The following is a 27,902-nucleotide window of genomic DNA, read 5'->3' on the forward strand; positions in this document are numbered from 1 at the left end:
CATGAGTTTCTGAAAGAAACCGTTCGATTTGGATGAGATTTAGTTACAAGAACTTTAAATTCAAAATCAAATTCTTATGATCTGATAATGAAAAAGATATGTGAGCAAATAAACCAACAACATGGAACTGAGGAGACAGTTGATTTCCATCACCCCCCAACTAAGAATTGAATGATCAAACAAGAAGTCACTCAGAGTGCAGACCTCCACCAAGACCAACAGTCCCCATACGAATCCACATTTTAATTAACTAGATCCAGATGTCTTTGGATCTCGAGCATAATTCACAAACACTCATAAATATCAGTTTTTCTAAAAATTGCTGATGTTATTTCATCAAGATCCATATATGAATCTCTGAGAAATCAAGGAATTTATTGAAAAATGCCCGATCCCCCTATGTTAAAGAAAGTGAAAATAAGAATTCCTGGTTCTACACCAAAATGAATCCGCTTCTTCCCAAAACCACATCACATCCTTTCACCACGTTTCATGAATATCCTTTCAGTTGTTTTTGTGGCATCTTAACGAAAAAAACAACCAAACAACAAACAGCCAGGGGTGGAAACCTTTGCTGAGGTGATTGTACCTGAACCACATTGTTTGTAAACAAAGGTTAGAGGTGATTTTATAAAATGGATATTTGACCCAAAATCTCATATTGGAAAAAGAACCAACAGCTGTATCTATGAACTGAACCTGATCTGTACACATTTGTTTTTCTGATATTCATCAGCAGTGCTCCAACATCCGGAAATCCCAAAACTGCTCATTTCATTGAATCATTCACTCGTACCTTTTGTCATTACATGCATTTATTTGAGAGGAACAGATTTCGCCATACATATCTTTGTAATTACCGGCACATTTCAATTAAGTTAACAAATTATTTAAAATTTCTAAAAATTAAAGCATTACAAACAGTGGGGGCAAACTCTCTGTTGGGTGGAGAAGAGCAGGCGGGTCCAAATATGCTCCTTTTCAGAAAAAAAAAACTAAACAATAATCTTGATTGTATCAGTCTCACGACAAAAAAAACTAAAAACACAGCTCTCTTGTAAAGTTTCACTGTCTTGCTTTGGAAAATTCAGGACAAGGTGAACAGAGACGTCAGGATGTGAAGAGACTTGTTACGTGATGCTGTGAAATCCTTAGATCTGGCTCCACAGTGGGGAATTATAAAACACAACCACCAGCGCCCCCCTGTGGCCACAGATTCACCCAGCAGAGAAGCGTTCAAGCAACAGGGCTTTTGATAATGTTGTATTTGCTTTCATTAGTGCTGCTACCAACCATTCAATCATATAAACCTTTCCTCCCAACACAGATTCCCCCCCCCGCCCTAAAAAGAAAAAAAATATTCTAAACTAAATATTTGCTCTATTGTGAATCTGAAATATACATAAAAAAAGGAGGTTTACCATTAAAAGCAACCCCTAAATGAAAAAAAGAGATAAAATGAGGAGGTGGTGAAGAAGACAAAGAGGGAAAAATAAATCAGAGGAGGCTCATACAGCCGTGAAATAAATAGAAAAGAACTGATTTCTCAAAGCAGCCAAAACGAAAAAACAAAAGGATGAGTGAAGTGACGACTTTGAAGGCAACATGGATGATGAGCCGGAGCGGAGAGGTGAGATGGCACCGAGTACCAACGGAAGACTGAGCGACAGGAGGGAGGGAGGAGAGGGGAGGTTACGACAGTGTCTGAGAATCAACGACGACAACTTCTTTAAACTGTAAATAACTGAACCAAGAGCGTACAGCATTGCTTTCCAACATTCACAAATGTCCTTTTTTTTTTTTTCAGCAGTGACTTAAAAAGGAAAAAAGAAAGAAGCCGTTTTCTTGTGACGGCGGCCGACGGCAGCAGCTCCTCCACATCAGCGGCAGGGGTCGCTGATTCCTGAGGGGCCAAAGTGAGCAGAGGACAAGGAAACAGACAAGAGGAAAACCACTTTGGCAAAGGTCCCTCAGAGGTTTTTCTTTTTCTTTTTCTTTTCCTAAGAGGCTTATTGAGGGAGAGGACACAGACGTAAAACGCAGACATTTAAACAAACACGTTAACATCTTCAGCTTCCGTGAATATAAAAGCCTCAGACGGTGATCGACTCCCACTTGGAGAACAAGTGTTTGAAGCCAGCAGGTCCCCGCAGCCTGGTCCCCGACTTTTATCTGGTCTTCTGAGTGTGCCACCAACTACACTTGTCTCATCCTCCTTGTTATGTCTCTGTGTGCGTGTCATGAAAAACCTTTAAATGCTAGTTATTTCCCCAACTACAGTCGATACATAAGAGAGTGAGTATGGATTTGTGGGAAAGGTCTGTGTTCTGTCTTTGGTTCGGGGTTCATCCTCCCTCCTTTGTCCTCCATTCTCTCTCCGTCAGATGCTTTGTGTGTAAAGATTGCAGATATGACAAAATGTAGTGATAACATGGTGACTTTATTCCTCTTCTCCCCTCCTCTTTCTCATACTCAGTGTGCATATGTATACGTTGTGGATGTAGTGTGGATGTAGAGGATTCCTTATTTGTCACAGCCGAGCTCCACAGTTCGATTTTTGTCCTTTGTGTATTTTCCAGAAGTTGCTTGAGTTTTCGTCTGTCCTTTATGGAAAGGGGATGTTCGTGGTAAAGTCAGAGAAACGACAGAAACATCAGAGGTTTATCAGTCACGCAGTAGAGCCAGACAGACTGAGGGCTCTCATGTCCTCGCGGTCCTTGGGAAAGCAGAAGAGAGGAGATAAATTAATTCTGACTGTAGCAGAAAACATTTTTAAAACCAAACTCAAGCATCACATCCAATCATCCACAAATGATAAACCATATGTCATACTTGAATGTATTTCAAGGCATTAAACAGACAGAGTTAGAGTCGGCCTCATCTTCTTCAAACATGGCGGCCTGAGGTGAACAGCAGCGGAGGGAGCTTGGCTTCTATGTCGGGAAAGACACAAATGGCCTCTTGCCATTGGACTGTTAGTGGTTCAACCTACTGTTCATTTTCTGCTGTGGCAACCACACAAACAGCGCAGGAGGGAAATGATTAAGGAGCTGATTTAACTACCGTGGTTCCCTGAATTACACTTGAGATTTAAAAAAAGAAAGTCTGTCTGTAAACTAACAACTGACAGTTGGGATAATTTGTGTTTTTGTCTTTTGTTTCAAGTTCTCAACAATTACACAAGTGAGAGTCGTGATAACAGATGGAACAAATGGTCAGGTGCACAAATGTGGTTTTCATTTGAGTGACCCGACACTTTTGTAAAAGTCCTTAGTGAGATGTTTTTCACTTAAAGTAGTTAAAGAAGTTGGGACCAAACACAGTGAGTGATCATTGTGAACTACAGATTCATTTAAGGTTTTGTATACAAGTTGCCAAACAGACAACTGTTTTCTATGTAAAGTATAGAAAGGGCCTCCTGAGCAGAGAATGAATGCAACTCGGTGTATGATTTGTAAACTGCGCTTCTCTTTCCTTTGTTTCAGTAACCTGTCTGGGTGCACGTCATAGTAGTGCATGTGCATGACATCAGCTGTCAACATGGCCTCCGCCTCCTCCTTCTCCGTGCTGTGACGTCTTTCAGAACAAACACACACTTTAAACACACCTGTCACCTGCACACCCCAGGGCTGTTAAACCAGAAACACCGTGGCTACACCTCTATTTTATACAGTTTATTAGCTACTGTATTGTGAAAAATTAACTAAGAGTGGTTGAAACTTATTTTATAGTTGAAGAGAAACTTTTTGCAGACCTGTTTAAGACTCCATGACCTTAAATGTTTATGACCTGAAACCTGTATGACCTTTCTATATACCTGTATGACCTTTACATTACTTATTGACTGTCCAAAGAAGCCAATGGAAATGTATGTAAATCATTTGTTACTGTGCTTTAGTTCCTGTCTTAAACTACCTTACAGAACCAGTCTGAACTGGCTCCTGCAAACTTCCTTGTCCTCCTATATAAGACCCTTGTATTTGACTGTTCTCCATCTTCACTCTGAGATCCTTGTGACTCCCTGTGTTGATCCTTACTGCAGAAAGCCCCTTATTAAATACACGTAGATAACTCTGTTGTTTCCAGCCTCTTGTATCTCCAGATTTCCGTCACACTACACACAGAACAGCAGAGCTATGCTAACAATGCTTAACCAGCTGCTTCCTGGTGTAGAGAGTTAACATTTAAACGATTAAATACTTGACAGATGAAAAATAGATACATTTTACCAATGTGCATAGCAACTAGCTGGATTGTTTTTGTTGGGTTCCTGTTAAGTTGTGCTTCTGGTTGTGTTTCGATCCTTCAGCTTTAGTACGTGAAGGGAAGGGGATCCGTCGCTGAAGAGAGGCCAGAGGTGCTGCTGATAAAGCTTTGGTTCCGGTCCGTATGATGTTGAATCTTTGACTAATTCAGATTTCTATTTTACATACATGTAGACAAATGTTTACCTCACAAACTCATGGTGCGTCTCTTCCTGTATCCAAACTGGCCTCTAGCAGCAGCTCCTCCAGGTCCTGTGCACAGCTCACACTCACTGCACGTGTCAAACACAACACACATTATCAGAGAGACTTTTCACACCAAAACAAACTGCCAGTGTGACTTTATTCATCTGCAAAAGAAAATATCAGCGATTAAAAGGGCCTCACCGTGCTCCATCACACAGCTGCCAGGTTTGGGGCTCTCGGGGTCGAGAAGATGGAGGGAGAACTCTGGCTTCAGGCCATTGGGTAGAGCTGAATTCACCTCCTCTCCGTCCAGAGCTTCGGCGAAACACTCGTCTGCAGAGCTCTCATCGGCTGAATCCTCCACTTTCACTGGGGAGACGGAGCCAGTCGTGGCAGATTCTGGACTCTCTGAGGATTCTTCTGCTTGAAGATCTGTCTCTTGTGTATCACTCTGAGAGGCCTCAGGAGCCTGTTGATCAGTCAGGACGGAGAGAACAGGCTTAACGCTCTGTTCATCTGCCTCTGTTTGCTGCTTTGGACTTGGTTCCTCTTGGTTTTGCTGGTTGTCCTCTTCCTCTGTTGATGTGGGATTTTCAATTTCTGACAGGCTGGCCGATGCTTCTTGTTTCTCCTCCTCTTCCTCCGTTTGGTGTGGTGACTGGTTCTCCTTTGATCCAGATGCTAACTCATTCTGTAGCTGTTCAAGTGCAGGTTTTGGAGGTTGTGTGTCTACTGCAGGAACACTATCATGGGTTTGACTTGGTTCATCTGACTGTTTACACTCTTCCCCTGCGCTATCAGGGGACACCAGTTCTCTGCCATCTTCTACCTTCTCCTCCTCTCCTTCTACAGAAGTGTTTTCAGGTTGGGGGCTTTGCGTGCTCTGTATAACGTCCTCAGTGAGCTCAACTGCTCCAGCCTGTGCTGGTGAGGAGTCGGAGGGCAGGGCCGGTGCTTGTATGTTTGGATCTGTGACTTTGGGATCTAAAGTACTAGCTGTTACATTTTCTGTGGGTGGACTTGTCGACTGCGTCTCTGTGTGGGTCAGTGGAGTATTTAGTGTGGACTCCGAGTGTGCTATAGAGCTCTGCTCCTTCACGTTACAGTCTGTTGACAGTGCTGGTGCAGGTGAGTGCTCCTTCACCTCCTCCTGTGTCTGCTGTGTTTCTGTGGGTGTTTGAGAGGCAGGAGGTGTCATGGGCTTCTTTGATGGCTCTTTAGTTTGGCTGAGAGTTGCCAGTGCAGCTCTCTGGAGCTGTAACTGCTGCTGCTGCTGGTCGGGGGGGCTTTCCACCCGGGTAACCGTGAAGATCTTACGACCTCGCCCCGGGCTTGAGACTGATATACTGCGACCGGGAGATGGAGGAGTGCCAGGGGCAGCTGGGGATTCTGTGATGGTTATGCCCGGAATGATACATGGCCCTCCTGCAGGTGGATCAGACGGGGACGAGGAAGTCCCAGAGGCACTGAGGGGGGGCTGTACAGCCTCCTGCTGGGTTTGAGGAGCAGCCTGGTTTGTGTTTGTGGAGCAGGACTTTGTTATCACCTCCTCTTCCTCCTCAGTGTCTGAATCAGACTCCACGTTTGTCTCAGAGCTCGCTCCAGCTTGGATGCTTGCCTGTTCTTCTTTTACTGTTGTTTCAATCACCTCGACTATTTCTCCTTCTTTCCCGTCCTTGTCGTCCTTGTCGTCTTTCTCCTCTGATGCTGGTGCTTCCTCCTCCTCTTCTTCTCTGGTTCCATCCTCTGTTGCGATTTCAGCCATGGATGCGGACTGTCTCATCATCTGCTCGGTTTCCTCCTTCTCTTTGGCCAGGATGAAGTTCCTCTTACAACCATTCTGGATCTCAGCCAGCAGCGCCCGCTGGGTCTCAATGAAACTCTTTACCTTAGAGACACAAAATTTTCTTCAACATCTCAAATAAACCACGAGAATATCACAATAAATATAAGACTGGTGAGATCCATCTTTCTACTTGCAGAAATCGAATGAAGAACTTAACTAAGTGCCCTATTAATCACATTATGGCTGGTGTTATTCTGACCAAAACCAAAGTCATTTTTTACCCTTTCTGTTGCTTTCGGCACCAAGCATAATTTTCACATCTGAACGCACAAATTTGTAAAATTTTCATTAAAAAAGGGCAAAAAATATTGGGGATTAAAATCAGCTGAGGATTTGGTGCTCTAGCAAGAATTTGCTGCAGCAGGACAGAGTAGGCGGGATTGGCTCAAAATAAACTACAGTTCATCACAAAGATGGAACACGTCACCCAGTGAAACAGCGTGTGACTCATTAAGTTGTTCTTTATAGAGTAAAACAGCTCTGTGGTGCAGATGTAAGCGCCATTAGGCATATCTTATTTTAAGATTTATAAACATACTTGTTGATGGGATCACTTCATTGTTGGTTTTTGGGTTATTCCTGTGGCCCCAAATTCCACATTTGTATGGAAGGGTCAGTTTGACATACATCAAGTCCATGAGGGAAAGTCTGCGTCTGCTCAGGCTACCTTTGTGTAGCCCAGGATCTATCACTTGGACCACAAGTGCTGACAAACATATGTGAGCAGACACCCAGCGGAGGATAAACACAAGTGCATCCGTTTAGACTATATCTGGTCCTTTATCTCCTCTACCCCCTTCCCTACATCTTATCTTCATGCTCACAGTTTCTCTCTTGGGCTCCCGGTCAAGATCGAGACGCAGCAGAGAGGTGTTGACCTTCAGGGCGAGCGACAGGGCCATCAGTCCACCCGTCTTGATCTCATTCTCCCGAAGGTCCAGGCGAAGCAGTCTGGGGCTCTCAGCGATGAATTCAGCCACCGCCACCGCTCCTACAGCATAGATTGCAGGAATAAATCACCAATGCAACAGACAGCAAGAACTATGCAACTATGCACAAGAAATGAAAAAGGGGAACACAGGTATTAGTTCCCACCTTCGCAGGACAGTTTGGTGGAAGCAAGGCCCAGTCTGAGCACAGAGCGATTGGCAATCAGTCCGTCTTTAAGCTTGTGGACCCCTTCATTACCCACCGAGTTATGGCCAAGGTTCAGAGTCTCCAGACTCTGAGTGCATGGCTGAGAGAAACAACAGAAGAGAATGAAAACAAAGACACATCTGTGTTCAATGTTAAAAATAATACAACAGTTATTTCCTTAGCAATGAGGCAGTGTAGTCATAAAAGTCAGATAGCTGTGTTGCTGATGGTTTGAACAAGCAATTTTTGCTACATAAGAAAATCTGTTAATTTTGGATTACTGGTTATCGTCATGACAGACATTACCATCTCATTGCATTAGGCCAACCAGTGACACTGTGGTTATTTCCAGGGTCATTAATCAGTAGGAGGGACAGTCATGAGATGCACTTTATCAGTATGATTGGAGGGATTTCTAATTCAAAATCCTGCAGGCCTCAAAGCATCACATCGTTTCTTAGAAGAGCTCAAACATGCAGGACTTTATGTTCTAAAAGAAAAACAATCACATGCTTCTAAAAATAAGTCGAGGGCTGTGTTTTCATTCTCTATAACTAACATGCGAGACGTTAAGGTAATTCTTAGGTCTATAGATAGATATAACTTTTCTACAAAAGTTTATTTTCGGATCTTCAGTAGTTTACATTAGTGGATCCTACGATGTTTGAATTTATATATATTAACTTCTTAAAAGCCGATCAGACAGAATATAAACTAGCTGCAACTACATACAAAGCTGAGTGGAGGATCACTATCAAACTTCACTAAAACACTGGGTAAAAGAATCAAACGACCAGAATTATATAAGTCAAAGTAAGTCATATGAAAATGTCTGTTGGTTGGGGTGGACAGGAAAATGTGGTCTGAGTCACGCTCTTCTCTGCTGCAGACATTTTCACTTTCACATGAACTGATAACCAGTAAAGAGGGCTCTAAAATTAATTTGGCTGTGTGGCTGGTGGGAAGTTACATAATTGGTATGGGTCTGCACAATAGTAGCACAGACTACCACAGCAACCCCAGTGACAAGAATATTACCTGTCATTGTTCCAGTGACATTTGCTTTTTCATAGGTAATTTCTGTCCATTAATCCTTTAAATGCTTCTGTGCTGAACACCACATTGAAAACTGTGTTAACCTTGCAAAATCTTTCTGTTATCTTTATTTCCAGCAAAACGTGGCCAACAGACAATTAACTGTTTTCATTTGGACATAGTATATCAACATACTGGATCCCAAAACACACAAGACACAGCCGGTGACTACGCCGGACTGCAGAGGGTCAAAGAAACAGACCTCAGGCTGGGTGTAGAGGAGATTAAGCAACAGTTAGAATGTACAAGTTTGGATGTGGTAAAGCTGCTGAGCATGAACAGATGCTGTGTGAGGAGAGGGAAGGTATAACAAACAGCAGAGAGCTATTATGATCACTTCTCTGACAGTGTAATGAGCGGATAGTTGAATCGTGCACAGACACACACAGCTTGTGGTTTTCCTCTTAAAACCTCTGATGAGTGTGTGTGCGTGTTTACCAGTGCAGCAGCTAGGTAGCCCATGCCGTTGTGTGTGAGCTGATTGTTCCATAGCACCAAAGTGACAAGGCCTTTCCTCTGTTCTTTCAGTCCCTCACACACGTAGGCCAGACCTGAGATGACAGAGATAGAAAGCCAAAGAGTCAAAGTTAGTGTTTCCTGCCTTTAATTTAAAAGTATCAAAATGAAGCTAAATTAAAAGGCCTCACATAGAAGCACCTGTTTGCATCTCCATTTACTGTATTTTTTTCTTAATTTTATGTTCTCTATTTGCTGTTAAGCTCTCATCTCATCTCATCGTCATCCGCTTATCCGGGGTCGGGTCGCGGGGGGAGCAGCTCAAGCAGGGGGCCCCAGACTTCCCTTTCCCGGGCCACATTGACCAGCTCTGACGGGGGGATCCCGAGGCGTTCCCAGGCCAGTGTTGAGATATAATCTCTCCACCTAGTCCTGGGTCTTCCCCGAGGTCTCCTCCCCACTGGACGTGCCTGAAACACCTCCCAAGGGAGGCGCCCAGTGGGCATCCTTACCCGATGCCCGAACCACCTCAGCTGACTCCTTTCTAAGTAAAGGAGCAGCGGCTCTAATCCGAGTCCCTCACGGATGACTGAGCTTCTCACCCTATCTCTAAGGGAGACGCCAGCCACCCTTCTGAGAAAACTCATCTCGGCCGCTTGTACCCGCGATCTCGTCCTTTCGGTCATCACCCAGCACTCATGACCATAGGTGAGGATAGGAACGAAGATCGACCGGTAGATCGAGAGCTTTGCCTTGCGGCTCAGCTCTCTTTTCGTTACAACGGTGCGGTAAAGCGAACACAATACCGCCCCCGCTGCTCCGATTCTCCGGCCAATCTCACGCTCCATAGTACCCTCACTCGCGAACAAGACCCCGAGGTACTTGAACTCCTTCACTTGGGCTAAGGACTCATTTCCTACCCGGAGTAAGCAATCCATCGGTTTCCTGCTAAGAGTCATGGCCTCAGATTTAGCGGTGCTGATCCTCATCCCAGCCGCTTCACACTCGGCCGCCAGCCGATCCAGTGAGTGCTGAAGGTCACAAGCCGATGATCCAATTTGGACCACATCATCCGCAAAAAGCAGTGACGAGATCCTCAGACCACCGAACTGCAACCCCTCCCCACCACGACTACGCCTCGATATCCTGTCCATGTATATCACAAACAGGATTGGTGACAAGGCGCAGCCCTGGCGGAGACCAGCACCCACTGAGAACGAAACTGACTGGCTGCCGAGGACCCGAACACAGCTCTCGCTTTGGGAGTACAGGGATTGGATGGCCCTGAGGAGAGACCCCCTTACCCCATAATCCCGCAGCACCTCCCACAGTTTCTCCCGGGGGACCCGGTCATACGCCTTCTCCAGATCCACAAAACACAAGTGGACCGGATGGGCATACTCCCAGGCCCCCTCCAGGATCCTTGCGAGAGTGAAGAGCTGGTCCGTAGTTCCACGTCCGGGGCGAAACCCGCATTGTTCCTCTTCAATCTGAGGTTCGACGATCGGCCGAACCCTCCTTTCCAGCACCTTGGAGTAGACTTTACCAGGGAGGCTGAGAAGTGTGATACCCCGATAATTGGTACACACTCTCTGGTCCCCCTTTTTGAACAGGGGAACCACCACCCCGGTTTGCCACTCCTTTGGCACTGTACCCGACTCCCACGCGATGTTGAATAGGCGTGTCAACCATGACAGCCCCTCAACACCCAGAGCCTTTAGCATTTCTGGCTGGATCTCATCAATCCCTGGGGCTTTGCCACTGCGGAGATGTTTGACTACCTCAGTGACCTCCACCAGGGAAATTGACGACGAAACACCATCAACCTCGAGCTCTGCCTCCAACATAGAGGGCGTGTTATTCGGATTCAGGAGTTCCTCAAAGTGTTCCTTCCAACGTCCGACGACCTCCTCAGTTGAGGTCAACAGAGTCCCATCCTTACTGTACACAGCTTGGATGGTTCCCCGTTTCCCCCTCCTGAGGTGCCGGATAGTCTTCCAGAAACACTTTGGTGCCGACCGAAAGTCCTTCTCCATGACCTCTCCGAACTTCTCCCACACCCGCTGCTTAGCCTCCGACACGGCAGCAGCTGCAGCCCTTCGGGCCTGTCGGTACCCTGCAACCGAGTCAGGAGTCCTCCAGGATATCATATCCCGGAAGGCCTCCTTCTTCAATCGGACGGCTTCCCTGACCACCGGTGTCCACCACGGTGTCCGAGGGTTACCGCCCCTTGAGGAACCTAAGACCCTGAGGCCACAGCTAGCCGTCGCAGCTTCAGCAATGGAGGCTTTGAACACCGCCCACTCCGGCTCAATGTCCCCAACCTCCACAGGAATGCCAGAAAAACTCCGCCGGAGGTGTGAGTTGAAGATACCTAGGACGGGGGCCTCCTCCAGACGTTCCCAGTTCACCCGCACTACTCGTTTGGGCTTACCAGGTCTATCCGGAAATTTCCCCCATTCCCTGATCCAACTCACAACCAGATGGTGGTCGGTTGACAGTTCCGCCCCTCTCTTTACCCGAGTGTCCAAAACATGCGGCCTCAGATCATATGACACGATCACAAAATCGATCATTGATCTTCGGCCTAGGGTACTCTGGTACCAGGTACACTTATGAGCACCCTTATGTTCGAACATGGTGTTTGTTATGGATAATCCATGACTAGCACAGAAGTCCAATAACAAACGACCGCTCGGGTTCAGATCAGGGAGGCCGTTCCTCCCCACCACGCCTCTCCAGGTATCTCCATCGTTGCCCACGTGGGCGTTGAAGTCACCCAGCAGAACTACGGAGTCCCCTACTGGAGCCCCATGCAGGACTCCATTCAGGGTCTCCAAGAAGGCCGAGTACTCTGAGCTGCTGTTTGGTGCATACGCACAAACAACAGTCAGAGTTTTCCCCCCTACAACCCTTAGGCGCAGGGAGGCGACCCTCTCGTCTACCGGGGTAAACTCCAACACCGCGACGCTCAGCCGGGGATTTATGAGTATCCCCACACCCGCCCGGCGCCTCACGCCCTTGGCAACTCCGGAGAAGAATAGAGTCCAACCCTTATCCAGGAGTACGGTACCAGAGCCGAGACTGTGCGTGGAGGTAAGCCCCACCAGATCTAACTGGTAGCGCTCCACCTCCCTCACAAGCTCCGGCTCCTTTCCCCACAGCGAGGTGACGTTCCACGTCCCCAGAGCCAGCTTCTGCCGCCCGGGTCTGGTCCGTCGAGACCCCTGACCTTCGCTGCCACCCATGTGGCTGCGCACCCGACCCCAACGGGTCTTCCCACAGGTGGTGGGCCCATGAGATGAAGAGAGGGGGGGTGCCACGTAGTTTGTTCGGGCTGTGCCCGACCGGGCTCCGTGGCAAACCCGGCCACCAGGCGCTCGCCATCGAGCCCTCCGTCTGGGCCTAGCTCCAGACGGGGGCCCCGGGCTTCCTCCGGGCTGGGTCCCATCTCCTCTTGTATCGATATTCATTGAGGGTTTTTGAACCATTCTTAGTCTGGCCCCTCACCTGAGACCACTCTGCCATGAGAGACCCTACCAGGAGCACAAGGCTCCAGACAACACAGCCCTCAGGTTCACAGGGACACGCAAACCTCTCCACCACGATAAGGTGACGGTTCCAGGAGAGGTTGCTGTTAAGCTGCCAGAGGATAACATTTGGTCAAAACTACAATAAAAAGTGTTGATGTGGGAGAGAACATCAAATATTTGCTTAAATGGGAAAATGAAAACCAGTGCAAACCACGATAGGTTAGTGTATTTGGGGTGTTTTTCCTTAAAAAAAGCACAAACAAAAGTGATTCAGGAATTGATCAACCTCTACCTTTTAAAGCATCATAAGAAGCAGAGCAAAACTAGATGTATCCCCTCAGGGTTGTTTGACTCTGCAACAAGACAAGCTGCAGATAACTTTTTTGCCTGTGGCCAAAAATAATTTGTTGACGATAGAGTGAATATTTTTAACCTTAGCCGACATCACGTTAATTATCTATTAAAAACAATACTAAATACTCAAAGTGCTTTACATTCAAAGTCATATTAACCCATTCACATACATTCATAAAGCGTTACACAGATGGAACTTATTCTATCACACACTATTCACTGTCTAGACAACCGTCAGGGTAACCTTAAAGTTCAGTAACTTGCCGAAAGACACATTGGAATGCAGCCTGGAAAAGCCAGGGATTGAACATCTGACCTCATCTACCTTGTGAGCCACAGCCGCACAGATTTAAACAACTAAATAATAAACCTGGCTTATCATACTAATACAACAATGATGTGAAAAGATGATAAAACTAATAATTGCATTGTAACACATCTGTCCTGCTGCTGGTCAATATGCAAAAGGTATATTTTGAAAATATAAGACTAAGGTCCAGTTACTTGACTGATTTGAACTTGGCAGGATGCCTTTATGAACTTTATGTACATAAATGTATATGTGCAGACGACTTAATGAGTATTCAATGTAACTTTGAACAATATGTATATTGTTTACTGTATATTCCATTCTTGGCTTTGTTGTGCTGTATTAATTTTACTTATCCAAAAGGATCAATAAACTCTTTTCTGAGTTTGTGAAAAAAGCTATTGAGGTGTACACTCGATAACAAATCTTTTAAACAAAACAATCCCACCTTGAAAAAACACATGGGCTTTAAAACAGTTCTCTATTGTAACTGTTTGTGCTCCATCAGTGCTGCGTACCAGAGTCTAGGATGTTGTTGTTACGCAGATCCAGGATCTGGATGTTATAGTTGAACTTGAGCAGGTTGCCAAGTTGGGCTGAATCCTGGAGGCCATTGAGCTTGTTGTCTGCGAGGTACAACTCCCGCAGATTCATGTTCATCTTCAGAGCCGTGGCTGAGCAGAAAAAGAAAACAAATGAAGGTGAGGGAAAAGAGGTAGATGAGAAAAACAGGTCTGGAAAGAGAAAACCTCTTGTGCATCACCCCCTCGCCTCCCTGGTACTTTTCTCTCTCTTACCCAGTAACATGAGCGGTCTGCCAGATATTCCTGCATTCTCCAGGTGGAGGACTGCCAAGCTGCCACTGATCCTGAGCGCTCGTGCCACAAAGGGAGCCGAGTGATCCAGCAGGGGCGTGTTATGTGCATCGAGATACTGCAGAGAGCTCGTCTGAGGGAGGACACCAACAGAGATACAATTAATTTCCCAGAGAAAACAGCTCAACCCGTGAACCTGAGGTAACACACACATCTTCCACCTTTGAATCCTCTCGCATCTAGTTGGATACTTTTACCCTTGTCGTGTATTCTCCCATTATATCTGCTGTAGAACACTGATGACAAGGCCAGCCAAGAGCTACATCTGTTTCCATAAAAACAACTTCATCTTCAAATGACAAAAATGTTGTGAATAAACAATCAAGTCCAGATGAAAGTAATGTCCTCTTTTTTCCCAACTGATGAATTCAGAAGCTCACATGAGGGATTCAGGGACACATTGTTATCAAAATATTTGTTTGTTAGTTCTGTGTTAACTAGTGTGTGTGTTTTAGTCATCACCAGACACTCCGTGCTTGTAGACTTTGGAAAGCCTTTTGATTCAACCACTGATACATTAAAAAAACGTATCCTCTCAGAGTCAGAACCGTGATTACAGTAGAGCTGTGGTACTCATTACATTTTGTAAACACAGTTATTGAATCATTAGTAAATGTGATTGATAATTCAGTGTCTTTCCCTCTAGGATGAGGAGTAATGAACCAAATCTTTAAAAAAACTATAAAGAAGACCACACAACAAGTAATAATGTATTCTGTGGTTTGGTGAAGAGATAAGTGTTGAGCCAGGAGCTGAACTTTAACCCATAAAATACCCACAAACTCAACTATCAAGGAAACTAATGAAACCATATTCATTCCAGACTTTTCACAACTGTATTAAAATCATCTTTTGTAAAGTGGTTCAATGTTTCTTCAAAGAACACTGTACAAATTAACCAGCAGCTGTTCGTATCCAGTTGTTTCTCACAGATTCAGCTGGAAAGGTGACATATTAATGTGTTACTCGCCACCCATTTTTAGTTCAATGTTTCATGTCTTGAAAACAGTCAAAGAGATCTTATTTCAACACTTGAATGTGTTTTTTTAAATCCATGAAAAAAAAAAAATGTAATCTGTTTATTCCCTCATTGTCCTTTTCCTCTGCAATATAGATGTCACACACTGTAAAACAAAGAACTCTCACCTTTCGCATCATGTGAGCTGCTGCCTGCCATCCCCGCGTGCCAATGTGCTTGTTAAAGGAGATGTTGAGATGTGTGGCGGACTCATAATACTCGATCATGTCAAACAGAGCTGACGCACCCTGAAAAAACAAAGAGAGGTGGAAAAAAGAAAGAAAAGATAAATACAGTAACTGTGATGGTATTATACAAATCCAGCAGTTGAACGCAGTTTATCACAAAGTTAAAAGTGTGAACCAGAGTTAGAGATGTTACAAAGAGCAGCTGTTGTTGCTGCGGTAACAGTCCCTCCGGACAGGGGAGACCTGCGGAGGTGTTTCCATGACGGCCTGAGGTGAGAGGTAAAGAGGTACCTCTCTATTGTACTGATGTATTCGAAGGGTCATAAGATGAATGGAGACAGGAAAAAGAATAGCATTCAGTAAAGCGTATCGCTCTGCCAAGACAAAACAATCCTACACACGTCTGTCTTTTCATAATGATGAAAATACTAATACAAGGAAGAGGAAGTAGTCTGCACCAAATTGTACAAATAACTGATTTATCGTTCAAAAGGGTTTTGTATTTTGTAATCCTATAAAACATTTTTACCTTAAATATGAATTGGAAAAGTAACTAGTAACTATAGCTGTAAGATTTATACAGCGGTGGAGGGGATGTAGCATTCCCACTTCAGGCAGTTCGGGATGAGAATCCACACACTGCCTGAGTGTATCAATATTCACATTAGTACAATAATTCCATCTGAAATGTAGAAATATATGTAAAATGTACTTCCACCACTGATTTCTTTCTTTCAACATTTTGTTTTGATTTCTCAGAGAATAATTTATGGATCTTGTAGATCTTGATGAAAACAGATCAGGCATGTTTAGGAGACTGATATTTATGAGTGTGTGCAATTTGTTGCAGATCTAATTATAAATCCAGATCTAGTGAATCTAAATATGTTTTCATGACTATCAGGCGTTCGCTGTGATATGTACTCTACTTTGTGTCATTCTTGTAAAATAAACTTTAGTTGAGTATAAAAAGTAACTGATGAGTTTTATGTTGAGTTGTCTGTTAGATGATTATTTGACTTGTTATATCCGCTAAACTCTAGGGGTCATGTGACACCTGATTAATCACCAGCTGAAAAACTGTGCTGAATCCTCAGTGCTTTAAACCTGTGGTGCATTGTTCAGTGAGGAGAAGCTGCAGAAAATAGAGCAAGATGTCAGGTGCTGCAGGATAAGATTGAAGTGCACTTGTGATCAGAGTGTTTTAAATCTCATTTGGGTTTTGTCGATGCTGTGAGCTCCGTGTCTTTCATCCATCACTGACACCTCCAACTCTGTAAAGGTATTAATGACACTGGAGTAGAGATGGGTGACTTTTATTTAATGCCATTATGCATTTATCTTAAATATTAGCATATTTGACAGAAATATTAATACTGATTCATTACGTCTCATGAGTAGATTCTTGATTAAATGCCCAAAAAATAATGAGCAGATGATAGACCTGCTCCTGTGCGATGCAGATAAAAATGAAAGTATGAGTTTATACTCTACTGAGGCTGGTGAGCTGTAACAAAATCCGTCAGGCTGCTGCAAAGCATCTCATAACCTTTTCCCCCTTTGTGTGTGTGTGTTTGTGCTAGCAGACATTACTAAGTATACACAAGTGTGTTTATCTACAGGGTGGGGGAAGATGAGTCACATTCAGTCTTATAAAACCAGCCTGTGTTAGCCTCCCTCCCTCTTCATCTCCCCTCAAACCATTTATCTTCTGTTATCTTCATCATTCCCAACAAGACGACACTAGTGCAGATATGAATCTCTGCCAAATCAAGATATCTACTCAAACGTAAAAAACACCCACCCACATCTTCATTCAGTTCCTTTTCTATCACCTCTTCCTCCATGCTCGCCTCAACCAGGCACACTTCCTTAATGTTTCCTCTTTTCAGTGTCTCATTTTATCCGAGCCAGAGACCAGACAGTTGTCGCAGACTGGGACACTGATCTGTGGTGATTCAGTCACTGACACATTCGATGCTTCGTGCACATTTCCGGGGCAGTGTTCCTTGTTTGATGAAAAGTGTGTCATTTGCATGGATTGCATGCGTGTCAATGTGTGTGTATATGTTCATAAATATCCGTTTAAAAAAATTATCTTTTCACCATTGTCCATTTCAAGCCTCATGATCTTCTATGCAATCTTAAATGGAATGTGACTAAATCTGTACAGATTGGCTGCAAATATTTGGGGCTAAAGCGGAAATGTGGCTGTACCGCAAGAAACGTATATGTGAAAAAGGTCAAACTAAATTTAGGTCAAGACTTTTGGACCTCACTGTACACGACTGTAAGTCACTATACATGTGACTGGAAGTCTGCTGTAAAGATAAGAAAAATTGTTTGAGCATTAATTGCGTATTTCCATCATTATTTTCACATCTTACTTACATCCTGTTGCCTGATCTTATTCTGCAGAGGTTCAATGACAGACAAATAGAAAATTGGAGACACCAGCTGTTTTTTCCCCCCTCAACAAACCAAATGTCAATAAACTGGTACAAAATTCCAGGTGAAGGGACAATTGTGAATGATCCCCAACCCTAGTCACCGTGACCTTTAGCCTCTGAAATCTAATCAGATAATCTAAGAGTCCAAGTGACAACTGGTCCAAAATGTATGACATTCCCCGATTCAAGGCATTCTTCAGAGTTCATTTATCAGGCAAAAAAAGGTTTGTGAGGTCACAGTGACCCTGACCTTCAGAGTCCAATGAGTTCATCCTTGAATCTAAGCAAATGTTTGTATTCCCTTTAAGTGTTTCTAATACATCACATTCACAAGAAAATTAGGTCTCATTGACCTTTCACCACCAATTTGTACTCACCCTTGAGTCCCACTGAACATTTGTAACAAAAACGCATTCTTGAGATATAGTATTCACAAGAATAAGTTGGACAGACAAACAACAAGAAAACATACTGCCTCTGGACACAGGCCGTCGCAGATGCAGAAAAACTCACTTTGACTCTGATGGAAACAGCAGACATTAAGAGAGAGTCTGGAAATGACATAATAGCTGCCAAATTTCCTATAATCTACAAGTAGCTCTGAAGACAGGACAACAATTATCTGACATCTGTAAGTCTGCTGGAAAACAGATGAGTCTCTTGCCTAATTAATTCTGTAGTTAAGGGTGAAAGACCTCACAAGGCTTTACCAGACCAGAAGAAAAGAATAAGCAGTCATTACAGTGACCCTTCCTCCCCTAAATTTGTTTTATCTTGAGCCACTGTGGCTTGAAGCAGGCCTTGTGTCTGTGTGTGATTCAGTGCTGTGCAGTATATCTGGAGCTCTGTGTGACAGGAAGTGGTCAGGGCTGTGTGTCCCTCTGCTCCACACTGCAGCGCTGTCTCTGTCTGTGCATGTCTACAGCCCTAAAGTCCCCAACGGTATTTACACAATTGGACATCTGGAGTAATCAGAAAACCCATGGCAAACACTTCACATCCTGAGTGAAAAAACAGGATCAGGCTTAAACTGAGGGCAGAATGGAGGAGCAATAGAGAGAAAGAAAAGAAGAGGGAAAGGCATGCGTGAAGAAAGCACTAAGAGACGTGAAGTGGGAGACAGATTTAATTTAAATATTCTTACGTCTTCATCCAGGTTGGTCTGCTCCAGGTCTATCACTTTAAACTGGACCCTCTTCAAAATCTCCTCCAGAGACTCACAAGCTTTATAGTCCAGCTTCTCACCTAAAAACACAACCACACACACACACATCTTGTCAATTAACATCAACATAATATAGCATCATTAAAAACAAGTTTGTTCAATTTATAATCTCATCAAAACAAGTTTCATACATTTATAGCGTCAGTCAGGCGTTTTTTGGTGCTTACCTTTGAGATCTAAGCATTCGTTCCGCTGTGTCAGGTCTTTCAATTCCTACAGAAAGAAAAAGAGGCAGTGTCAGCTAAAGATTGTCATATAAGATTATTATATAATATATTTCTCATGGAAGCAATCTGTGCTTTTCACATGTTGAAACCTCCACATCACATAGGGGAGGGGGGCGGGGGGCGATTTGATAAATCAGTTCTGGAGACAAAATACAGATCCTGTGTAAACTACGATAAACCATATCACTGTGCTTTGGAGCAGTAATTAGCTGGAAGAGGGGCTCTACTATTCCTAATTCCATTTCTACTTCCAAAAAAGGTCAATGTGGCAGTGATGCTCTGTTAAGTGGAAAAATACACTATTTCCTACAGCTCCTTCACGGTAAAGGGCTATCCTTGGTTTGCTGGAGGAAAACTCTAAATAGGAAGCAGAACACTGGAAATATTTGGTTTACATCAGACCTAACTTATCACAGCTCTGACACAACTGAGTGGTCAGTAAACCGAAAAGCAAGTTTGAAAGTAAACTCACAGGCCTTGTTCACACTTGTAAACAGAGAGATACAATCACACGTGGTCAGTGTTAAGATCATCTGTTCACACCTTGTATTAAAATGCATCCTGCCCATCTCTCCAGTGACAACTGGTGATTGGATCTCACTTTACGGTTCTATTTGCAGAAAATCACGTACGTCATTTGTGAAGAAGAAATTATGTTGTTTTTACCCAGTCTGAGTTTGCAGATGTGTCTGATAACAGTATTGGTGTGTGTGTGTGTTGGCGTTTGCGGGAGAGAGAGCGAGAAAGCGCAAGTAGAGTCAGGAGTGGCTGAATGGATCGATGCGGTTTGTAAATCTTCTATGAGGACAGATTTGACCCATTTATGTGATCAGTGTTGATATTGTGGGGGTGGCCACAAACAAATCATTGAGAAGCTTTCCATTAATTGTGATGCAGCGGGTCAGAGAACGTTTGCCTAGTAGACTGTCCTTTATACTGTATGTGGGCCCGAATGCATTTTGTTCACAAACTAAAAAGAATGTGGCCATATGTGTCCCAGACGACCTCACAGTTCAGATGTGTACCGCTGACCACAGGTAATCAGATCACTCAGGACACAAGTTAATACCAGGTATGAATGGGTCACAGTTATAACCCTAAGTATCGTTCATGGCTGGCAACATTTAAGCACACTCAACCTGGCAAATGCAGAAACGTGACTTGAATCTTCCTTGACTGTTCAAAGGTCTGATCATGTGGGGCTTTCAGTGTGTGTTCAACCTGACCAGGTCATCCATCCTGGGATGTAGCCTGATAACTCAGGGTTAGGGTTACAGATCAAAAAGGTGGGAAGCCCTTCACCCTGGTAAAAAAAAGCACCCACACAAACACGACAACATACCGAGTGCTGCCCTCAAAACTATGTACCAGCAAATCCCTCTCCTGTTGGCTGCCCATACCATTCAGCATGAACTACATGACCTCTGTCTTCCTGCGTGCCTGTGTGTGTGCGGCTGAACATTTGGATGCTGGTTTAGTTGTACTGAGGGTCACCACAACTCCTACACGACTGAACATATCCCAAACATAGGGCTGGGCGATATGACTTCAAATCACAATTATTTTGAACCAAAAAGCAGGAAAACCCTATGAAACCAAGGAGTTATGAAGATAATTGTGAAACAGACTGAATCATTCATTTAAGTTAGGATTTAATTTGTGATATGTGATTCTTAATGAAGTTGTTCTTCATCATCCAGATGGTATTGACTGTGAAAACAAAGGCATAATACAACATTTAACAGCAAGTCAATTTTCACCTACAATTAACTGGGGCACTGTCAGTGAGAATAACAGTGTAAATACCTCTCTGACAGATTGGAAAGACAATGTTTACCATATAAGGATTATCAACAGACCAAAAATAAGACTGTTACAATTGTTGAATAAAATAAAGAGTGTTCTATACACATACTTGAAGTTCATATCAACTTTTTGAACACATATTTTAATGTTTTACATCTAGACGTTTTGATTCTGGCCTTAAATAATGATTTGATACTTCTGTAATGTAGTTAGCTGAATATTTTTCATCTAAAAGGGCATAAAACAAAAAAAATGTAGCAAACATGTACTGCTCTATTTTAAACAAACTTTTCTTTTAACTTCACAATGGGAGAAATCAATTTTTATTATCAAATCATTTTAATCAGAAGCATGTTTTATGTAATCAAGCTTCATTACAGTTCCTTAAATGAAGACATTCATTGTCTTGCTATAAATAAACAAGGCAGCCAATGTTCCTTCTGCAAAAACGCTTACACTCAGTCTTTCTATTGTAAGGAAAAGACCCTTTTTTTCATTAAATGCTGTGTTTGCCATGTTGTGTAAGTGCATTTTACATTTGAACAGTTCAGAATCACAGTCTTGTGGTCCACTGACCTTCTGCAAGTATAATTTCCTATGACCCTATCTTTAACGATATCCGACTTTCCCTATCAGAGAGAACAGGTGGAGAGAAAACCTTCCTGTCATTAAAATTCTACAGCTCAGTCTGAATTAAGCGGTTGGATCCACCGACATCTGTAAAATCATTGCACCTCCTTTTGCCATTTGAGTCCATATGAAAAAATGTGCCAAAACGTATTGGACAACCCGAAAAAATAATTCAGAATACAAACAGCAGGCAAGGAATAGTATCCAGGATGTCCAGATTATGTGTTGGCAGCCACACACACTGAGAAAAGGACAGATGTTCGACTGAACAGAAACTTCTGTTATCAAGACGAGAAAAAATGAACATTTCAGTTCAAATGAATCACCACAAAGCCTTGTTGTATCAATGTTACTTTGAATGGACCATAGTCAAACACAAAAATGCGAAGGATTACTTAAGGGCATGGTGCTTCATCAGTGACCTATTTGTTTCCTTTTCTTCTTGCTTACTTTGATATTGGTGTTGATCAAGTTACCTGTAAATCCATTGTAATCTCAATAGAAATACCTACTTATTATGGGATTACTTTCCTATCTAAACTAAAGACGGTGGTTTTACTACTTGAGAGAAGGACTTATTGGTTTCGGGTTAAGATTTTGTAAGGCTTTACTCTTAACCCTGCGCTCACACTCAAATATCCCTTGCTTGTGCATATATTGGCTTTGCTTGTGCTCAAAATGCGCGCTTGAATCGATTTTAAGAAGGGAAGTACATATAATAAAAGGCATGGAGGGCGGGAGTGAATGTGGAGCAGTCCTGCAAGTCCTACTCTCAATAAAGACTCTTGAATAAAGATAGGGGAAACAAAGGGTGAAATTAGTTGTGTTTCTCCAAATTTGGTGAAAGAAAGCTGCATAACTTAGGAAAGGCCTTTAAATCTTTTGTTGATTGTCTGTTATGTCAAAAGATGTTGGTGTCCGGAGCTTACATGACCTCTTTATGACCTCCCTAAAACACAGCACAATATATCTGTGTTTTCATATCATAACTGCAGGACCACAGCCCATGTTGATGTACATGTGGATTTCACAAAGCCTTCACTGTATACTCCCTTTAGAATATGATCCACCCGCAGCCTTTAAGGAGAACATATTACTGAATATCCACAGAAAGCAAGTACACCCTATTTGCGTGCAAGACATTGCATAATAGGGGAAACCACTTTACCCCCGGGGATCTGCAGGGGCAGAAATGTGACACAAGGCTAACAAGTGTCCAGGTCTTAAGACTCCGGAGGGAGTCAGCGCAGGGCAGACATTCAACATGCAGCTGCTAAATAGCGACCCTTATAAACAGACACACAAACAACTGTCCAGAAATGTACAAAAACTGTAGGAGCCCTGGCAGGTCGCCACATGTACAGTGCAGTCGGACTTAATAAAGAAAGCATTTAGAGTGAAAGAGGAAACACCAGTGTTGGGCCGGGCTCCTCTAGCTAAACCCTCTATCACTGTCCTACCATTTGGTCTGACCGGCTTGTTTATGAGGCTGGGTACTGCAAGGATGACTAAGCAGAAATGAGCGGGGGGAGGTGTAGTGAACCAAAAGACGAAAGTAGATGGGAGGGATGGAAAGAGGCCAAACATCAACAGCGATGAGCAATACAAAAACAAAAAAAGAGCAAAAAATGAAGGAGGGAAAGAGTGAAGACGATGGAGACCAGTCACTCTCAGTGGAAATGTACCCAGAGCCTTGAACTAAATAAAACCCGCAGCAGCAGCTTAACACAATGATGTGCATTTCCACAAGTAGTTGAGATGTTAACAGGACTTCTCTCTATCAGCTGACCAAGCGTGTGGGGATTTCTTTTGCGGAGAGTTTCGAATCACAAATGCGCTTCCAGCTGTGGCTCACTTTCCTGCAACATCATCACTCGCACGCACATGGAGACACACACCTGCAGGTACAAATGTGCACAGCTTCAGCAGAGAGGCCCTGTTAAGGTTTTATGAGCGTGTGCTGCAGCGACTGAGCGACAGAACAAACAAGAGAAAGCACTAATGTGTCTCTGCTGCAAAGCTTAGCACCACCAACTCCTCTGTCCTGTTAGTATGACAAGGTGGGAACTGGTTTGTAGATGGGCAGACAGGCATACACACTATTCTTAAAATGTAACTTAACTTGGGGCTGTGACATTACTCTGATTAGAGCGTGTTGATCATTTTACACACATGAATAAATGTCATGACGTACAGAGGTCCTTAACGGTTTACACAACATAAGCAATAGCCCTATAAGGTCCAAGAAGAAATGTTTAGGTCATACATATCTAGTAACTGCTGGGGTCTTTACTTACCAACCAGAAGAACAAACACTCCCAGTGTTAGTTAATATGATGTCTTATTGACAGACCATCACGTGAAACATATTGCTTTAATCTGCATTGTGAAACCGCCCCAAAACAATTATATGGCCCTTTTGTCACCGATGAACATTTCTTTTATCCCAAGAAAAGACAAACACCAATTCACTCAGCCCACAGGGAAACAAGAAACCAGAAATCTGCTAACAGGCCTCTTTATATTTGATACACATAAAGCGCAGTCCTATAGTCTCAGGTTTCTAGACTGGGTGGTAAGTGAACAGGAATTTATATTTTCTCGAGAAATTACTTTTTTCCCCCTCTGCCTGGTCCATATTTCACCCTCCTTCTGTTCTCCGCATTGCAAACATAATACTTTTAGGTGGCGCTTTACCGGGAACTCCTGACAGCGAACAGGCTGCTAGACAATGTGGCCCAGGGCTGCCACGAGTTCCTATGGTTGTGTATACAGTGCCTTGCATAAGTATTCACCCCCCTTGGACTTTTTCCCATTATGTACTGTTACTAACTGGAATTCAAATAGACTTAAATAAACTTTTTCCCGTTTGATCAACAAAACATGCATAGTACTTTGGAGGTGCAAAATAAATTTTATTGTGACACAAACAATAATGAGAACAAAAAAGTTGACATCTGTTGGGTGCATAAGTATTCACCCCCCTGTGTCAATACTTGGTAGAACCCCCTTTCGCTGCAATTACAGCTGCAAGTCTTTTGGGGTATGTCTCTACCAGCTTTGCACATCTAGAGATGGAAAGGTTTGTCCATTCTTCTTGGCAAAAAAGATGAAGCTCAGTCAGATTGGATGGAGACCGTCTGTGAACCGCAATCTTCAAGTCTTGCCATAGATTCTCTATTGGATTGAGGTCTGGGCTTTGACTGGGCCATTTTAAGACATTAACATTCTTTAATCCAAACCATTCCTTTGTAGCTCTGGCTGTATGTTTAGGGTCATTGTCCTGCTGGAAGATGAACCTCCGCCCCAGTCTCAAGTCTTTTGCAGACTGCATCAGATTTTCTTCAAGGATTTCCCTGTATTTGGCTCCATCCATCTTTCCCTCTATTCTGACCAGTTTCCCTGTACCTGCTGAAGAGAAGCATCCCCACAGCATGATGCTACCACCACCATGTTTCACTGTTGGGATGGTGTGCTCAGGGTGATGGGCAGTGTTGGGTTTTCGCCACACATAGCGTTTTGCATTGAGGCCAAAAAGTTCAATTTTGGTCTCATCTGACCAGAGCACCTTCTTCCACATGTTTGCTGTGTCTCCCACATGGCTTCTGGCAAACTCCAAACGGGATTTTTTATGGATCCCTTTCTACAATGGCTTTCTTCTTGCCACTCTTCCATAAAGGCCAGATTTGTGGAGTAGACGACTAATAGTTGTCCTGTGGACAGATTCTCCCACCTCAGCTGTGGATCTCTGCAACTTCTCCAGAGTAACCATGGGCCTCCTGGTTGCTTCTCTGATTAATTTTCTCCTTGTCCGACTCTTCAGTTTGGGTGGACGGCCTCCTCTTGGTAGGTTTGCGGTTGTGCCATATTCTTTCCATTTTCTTATGATGGATTTTATGGTGCTCAGAGAGATGTTCAAAGCTCTGGATATTTTTTTATAACCTAACCCTGCTTCATATTTCTCCACAACTTAATCCCTGACCTGTTTGGTGAGCTCCTTGGTCTTCATGATGCTGTTTGTTCAGTAATGATCTCCAACAAACTCTGAGTCCGTCACAGAACAGGTGTATTTATACTGAGATTAAATTGCAGACAGGTGGACCCTATTTACTAATTATGTGACTTGCAAATGTGACTTGTGAATGCAATTGGTCGCACCAGATCTTTGTTAGAGGTTTCACAGTAAAGGGGGTGAATACATATGCACTCAACACTTTTCAGATTTTTATTTGTAAATAATTGTGAAATTCATGTAATATTTCCCCCCACTTCCAAATGATGCACTATTTTGTGTTGGTCCATTACATAAACTCACGATGAAATAAATTTTAATCTGTGGTTATACCATGACAAAATGTAGAAAAGTCCAAAGGGGGTGAATACTTATGCAAGGCACTGTATTTACGTATAGCCTTGTGACTTATAAGTATACAGTTATTTTTATCGCAGTTGCTTTAAACTTGCAATGTACAGTATGTACATGTCACCGTCCTCAAAACAATTTCTGCTGTTATGTAGTTTTAAACGATCACTAAAAGGTCACTCTTCTCTAACCCAGAGACAAGATTGGAGATATATTTTTGTTGCATACATTTTCATTTAAGATCAGTTTTTAGTAAATATTATGATGTAATGAGACCTAATAGATAATATATGTTGTGGCCAGAGGGCTCACAATGGTTTCAGTGGAGGTTCAAAAAATTGAAGTAAAAAGAAAATACTGCCTTAGTTATCACAAGGAGATCACATAGAAAAGCCTAAATGTGTGTGATTAGCTTACAGAGAAAGCTCGGATGTACAGTTGTTTCTGACTTGGACAGATCTTTTTATGTATTTGATACCGTCTGAACAGATTCTTTAACGTAAAAACGTGGTTGAACGTCTTTACAAAAAACACAACTTTATTAAAGGTTCCAAAACTCAATTACATTTTGACTGTTTGGGTGAAAACCTGGTCAGATAATATCTCCTTGTGACCGCTCTTTTGCTTGATGGAGAATATTTGGTATGCAAATCCCTATTTTACCATTAAAAAGCAACCATTGATAGTTTAATGACAGCAGTGTCAGGGATCACAAAATCTGCGGTAAAGGGAACCCGCCACCTAAAACTTGTGAGAAAAGGGCTAAAAAGCAGGAGCTCAGCGGGCTGGAGTTGTGATGGCTTTCCTTTCTGCCCAGAGACACAAGAGGGGGTTGTAACGTTCACAAGAAGTGGCATCATTTAAGGTTTAAATGGAATTTCTCATTCATCACCTTTTTTTTTTAAATTGTTCTCTGTATTTCAGCATTTCCTCAGAGAAAAAGGGAAAAAACATACAGAATTTCTGAAGTTAGTTTCAGGTGGGCTTACCTGTATCTGTTTGAGCACTTTGGGTACAGGTTTACAGTTGAGTTTCTGACAGGTCTGCTTGTAGGAAGAAATGATCTCCTCCACAGTCACATTCTGAGCTGAAAAACAGAAGAATAAGGGGATTACGATTTATTTTATTGCGTTGTTTCTTTACGCACACTTTTTCCTCGAGGGGAAAAAAAACAAACACAAAAAAAGACTGAGTGAGAAAATGAAACCAGGTATATCCAATCGCATTTTTATGAGTCATTTAATATAGCCTGATATTTGTTAATACTTAATATTTAGATAGCATGATCAGGAGGATTTTGATGGAATTATGAGAGGCTCTCTACCGTTCCAACAACTGTGACATTCAAAAGTACCACTTAAAAAAATTGTGTTGAGTTGGAATATGAGCCTGAAATACATGCAAAATGCTTTTAATCTAGAGAGGCTATGGTCTGATGGCTTGCTGGTGTATACTGTTTAATCATTGTGGTAACTGATCCCTTTTTATTTGGTTGGCTCTGCAGTTCACTCACAGGTCACTTGCTCATGAAGGTGGGGTGACACTAGTGCGACAAATTGAAACGGTGGTTCTAACAGCTCCCATTTGCAAAGCAAACAGATAAAACATCGGAAATGAACAGAGGTTACTCAGCATAAATTTTGGATTTTGATTTTGATTTTGATGCTCTGATGCTGATTCTGCAGTTAGTCTCAGTAAATTATCAGCATAATAAAGACGAGGACTGAGACACAGTCGTAAACAGGTCTCTTTTAAGACTATCCTGTGTGTCTACCCTGGGGGGCCCTGTCCTGACAGAGAAGATAAGAAATTGTAACCCCTGTAAGGGCTCCCCTACTTAAGTGAGGAAAATGGAGGCATTGTTCTTTGTGTGTTTGTGTGTGTGTGTGTGTGTGTGTGTGTGTGTGTGTGTGTGTGTGTGTGTGTGTGTGTGTGTGT

The 27,902-nt window shown here is 43.1% G+C and overlaps 1 protein-coding gene across 2 annotated transcripts in view; it reads right to left on the bottom strand.

Annotated features, from left to right (window-relative positions):
* Positions 1–2,509: 2,509 nt before the first annotated feature.
* ppp1r37 (protein phosphatase 1, regulatory subunit 37) overlaps positions 2,510–27,902 on the bottom strand; it is a 42,580-nt gene continuing 17,187 nt past the window's right edge. Inside the window, exons 2-13 of one of the 2 annotated variants that reach the window (XM_053422392.1) lie at positions 26,954–27,051; positions 19,106–19,151; positions 18,858–18,958; positions 15,204–15,323; positions 13,980–14,130; positions 13,701–13,856; positions 8,968–9,080; positions 7,393–7,534; positions 7,122–7,288; positions 4,653–6,333; positions 4,452–4,537; positions 2,510–2,716 (exon numbers count right to left, since the gene is read on the bottom strand). In XM_053422392.1, the coding sequence (XP_053278367.1) occupies positions 4,461–4,537; positions 4,653–6,333; positions 7,122–7,288; positions 7,393–7,534; positions 8,968–9,080; positions 13,701–13,856; positions 13,980–14,130; positions 15,204–15,323; positions 18,858–18,958; positions 19,106–19,151; positions 26,954–27,051 (2,852 nt within the window). In that variant the 3' untranslated portion in view covers positions 2,510–2,716; positions 4,452–4,460. Of the gene's footprint in view, positions 2,717–4,451; positions 4,538–4,652; positions 6,340–7,121; positions 7,289–7,392; positions 7,535–8,967; positions 9,081–13,700; positions 13,857–13,979; positions 14,131–15,203; positions 15,324–18,857; positions 18,959–19,105; positions 19,152–26,953; positions 27,052–27,902 lie in introns of both variants that reach the window. The other variant, XM_053422391.1, reaches the window with a different exon arrangement.

Source organism: Pleuronectes platessa, chromosome 5 (genome assembly GCF_947347685.1).
Source record: "Pleuronectes platessa chromosome 5, fPlePla1.1, whole genome shotgun sequence".
Taxonomy (NCBI): domain Eukaryota; kingdom Metazoa; phylum Chordata; class Actinopteri; order Pleuronectiformes; family Pleuronectidae; genus Pleuronectes; species Pleuronectes platessa.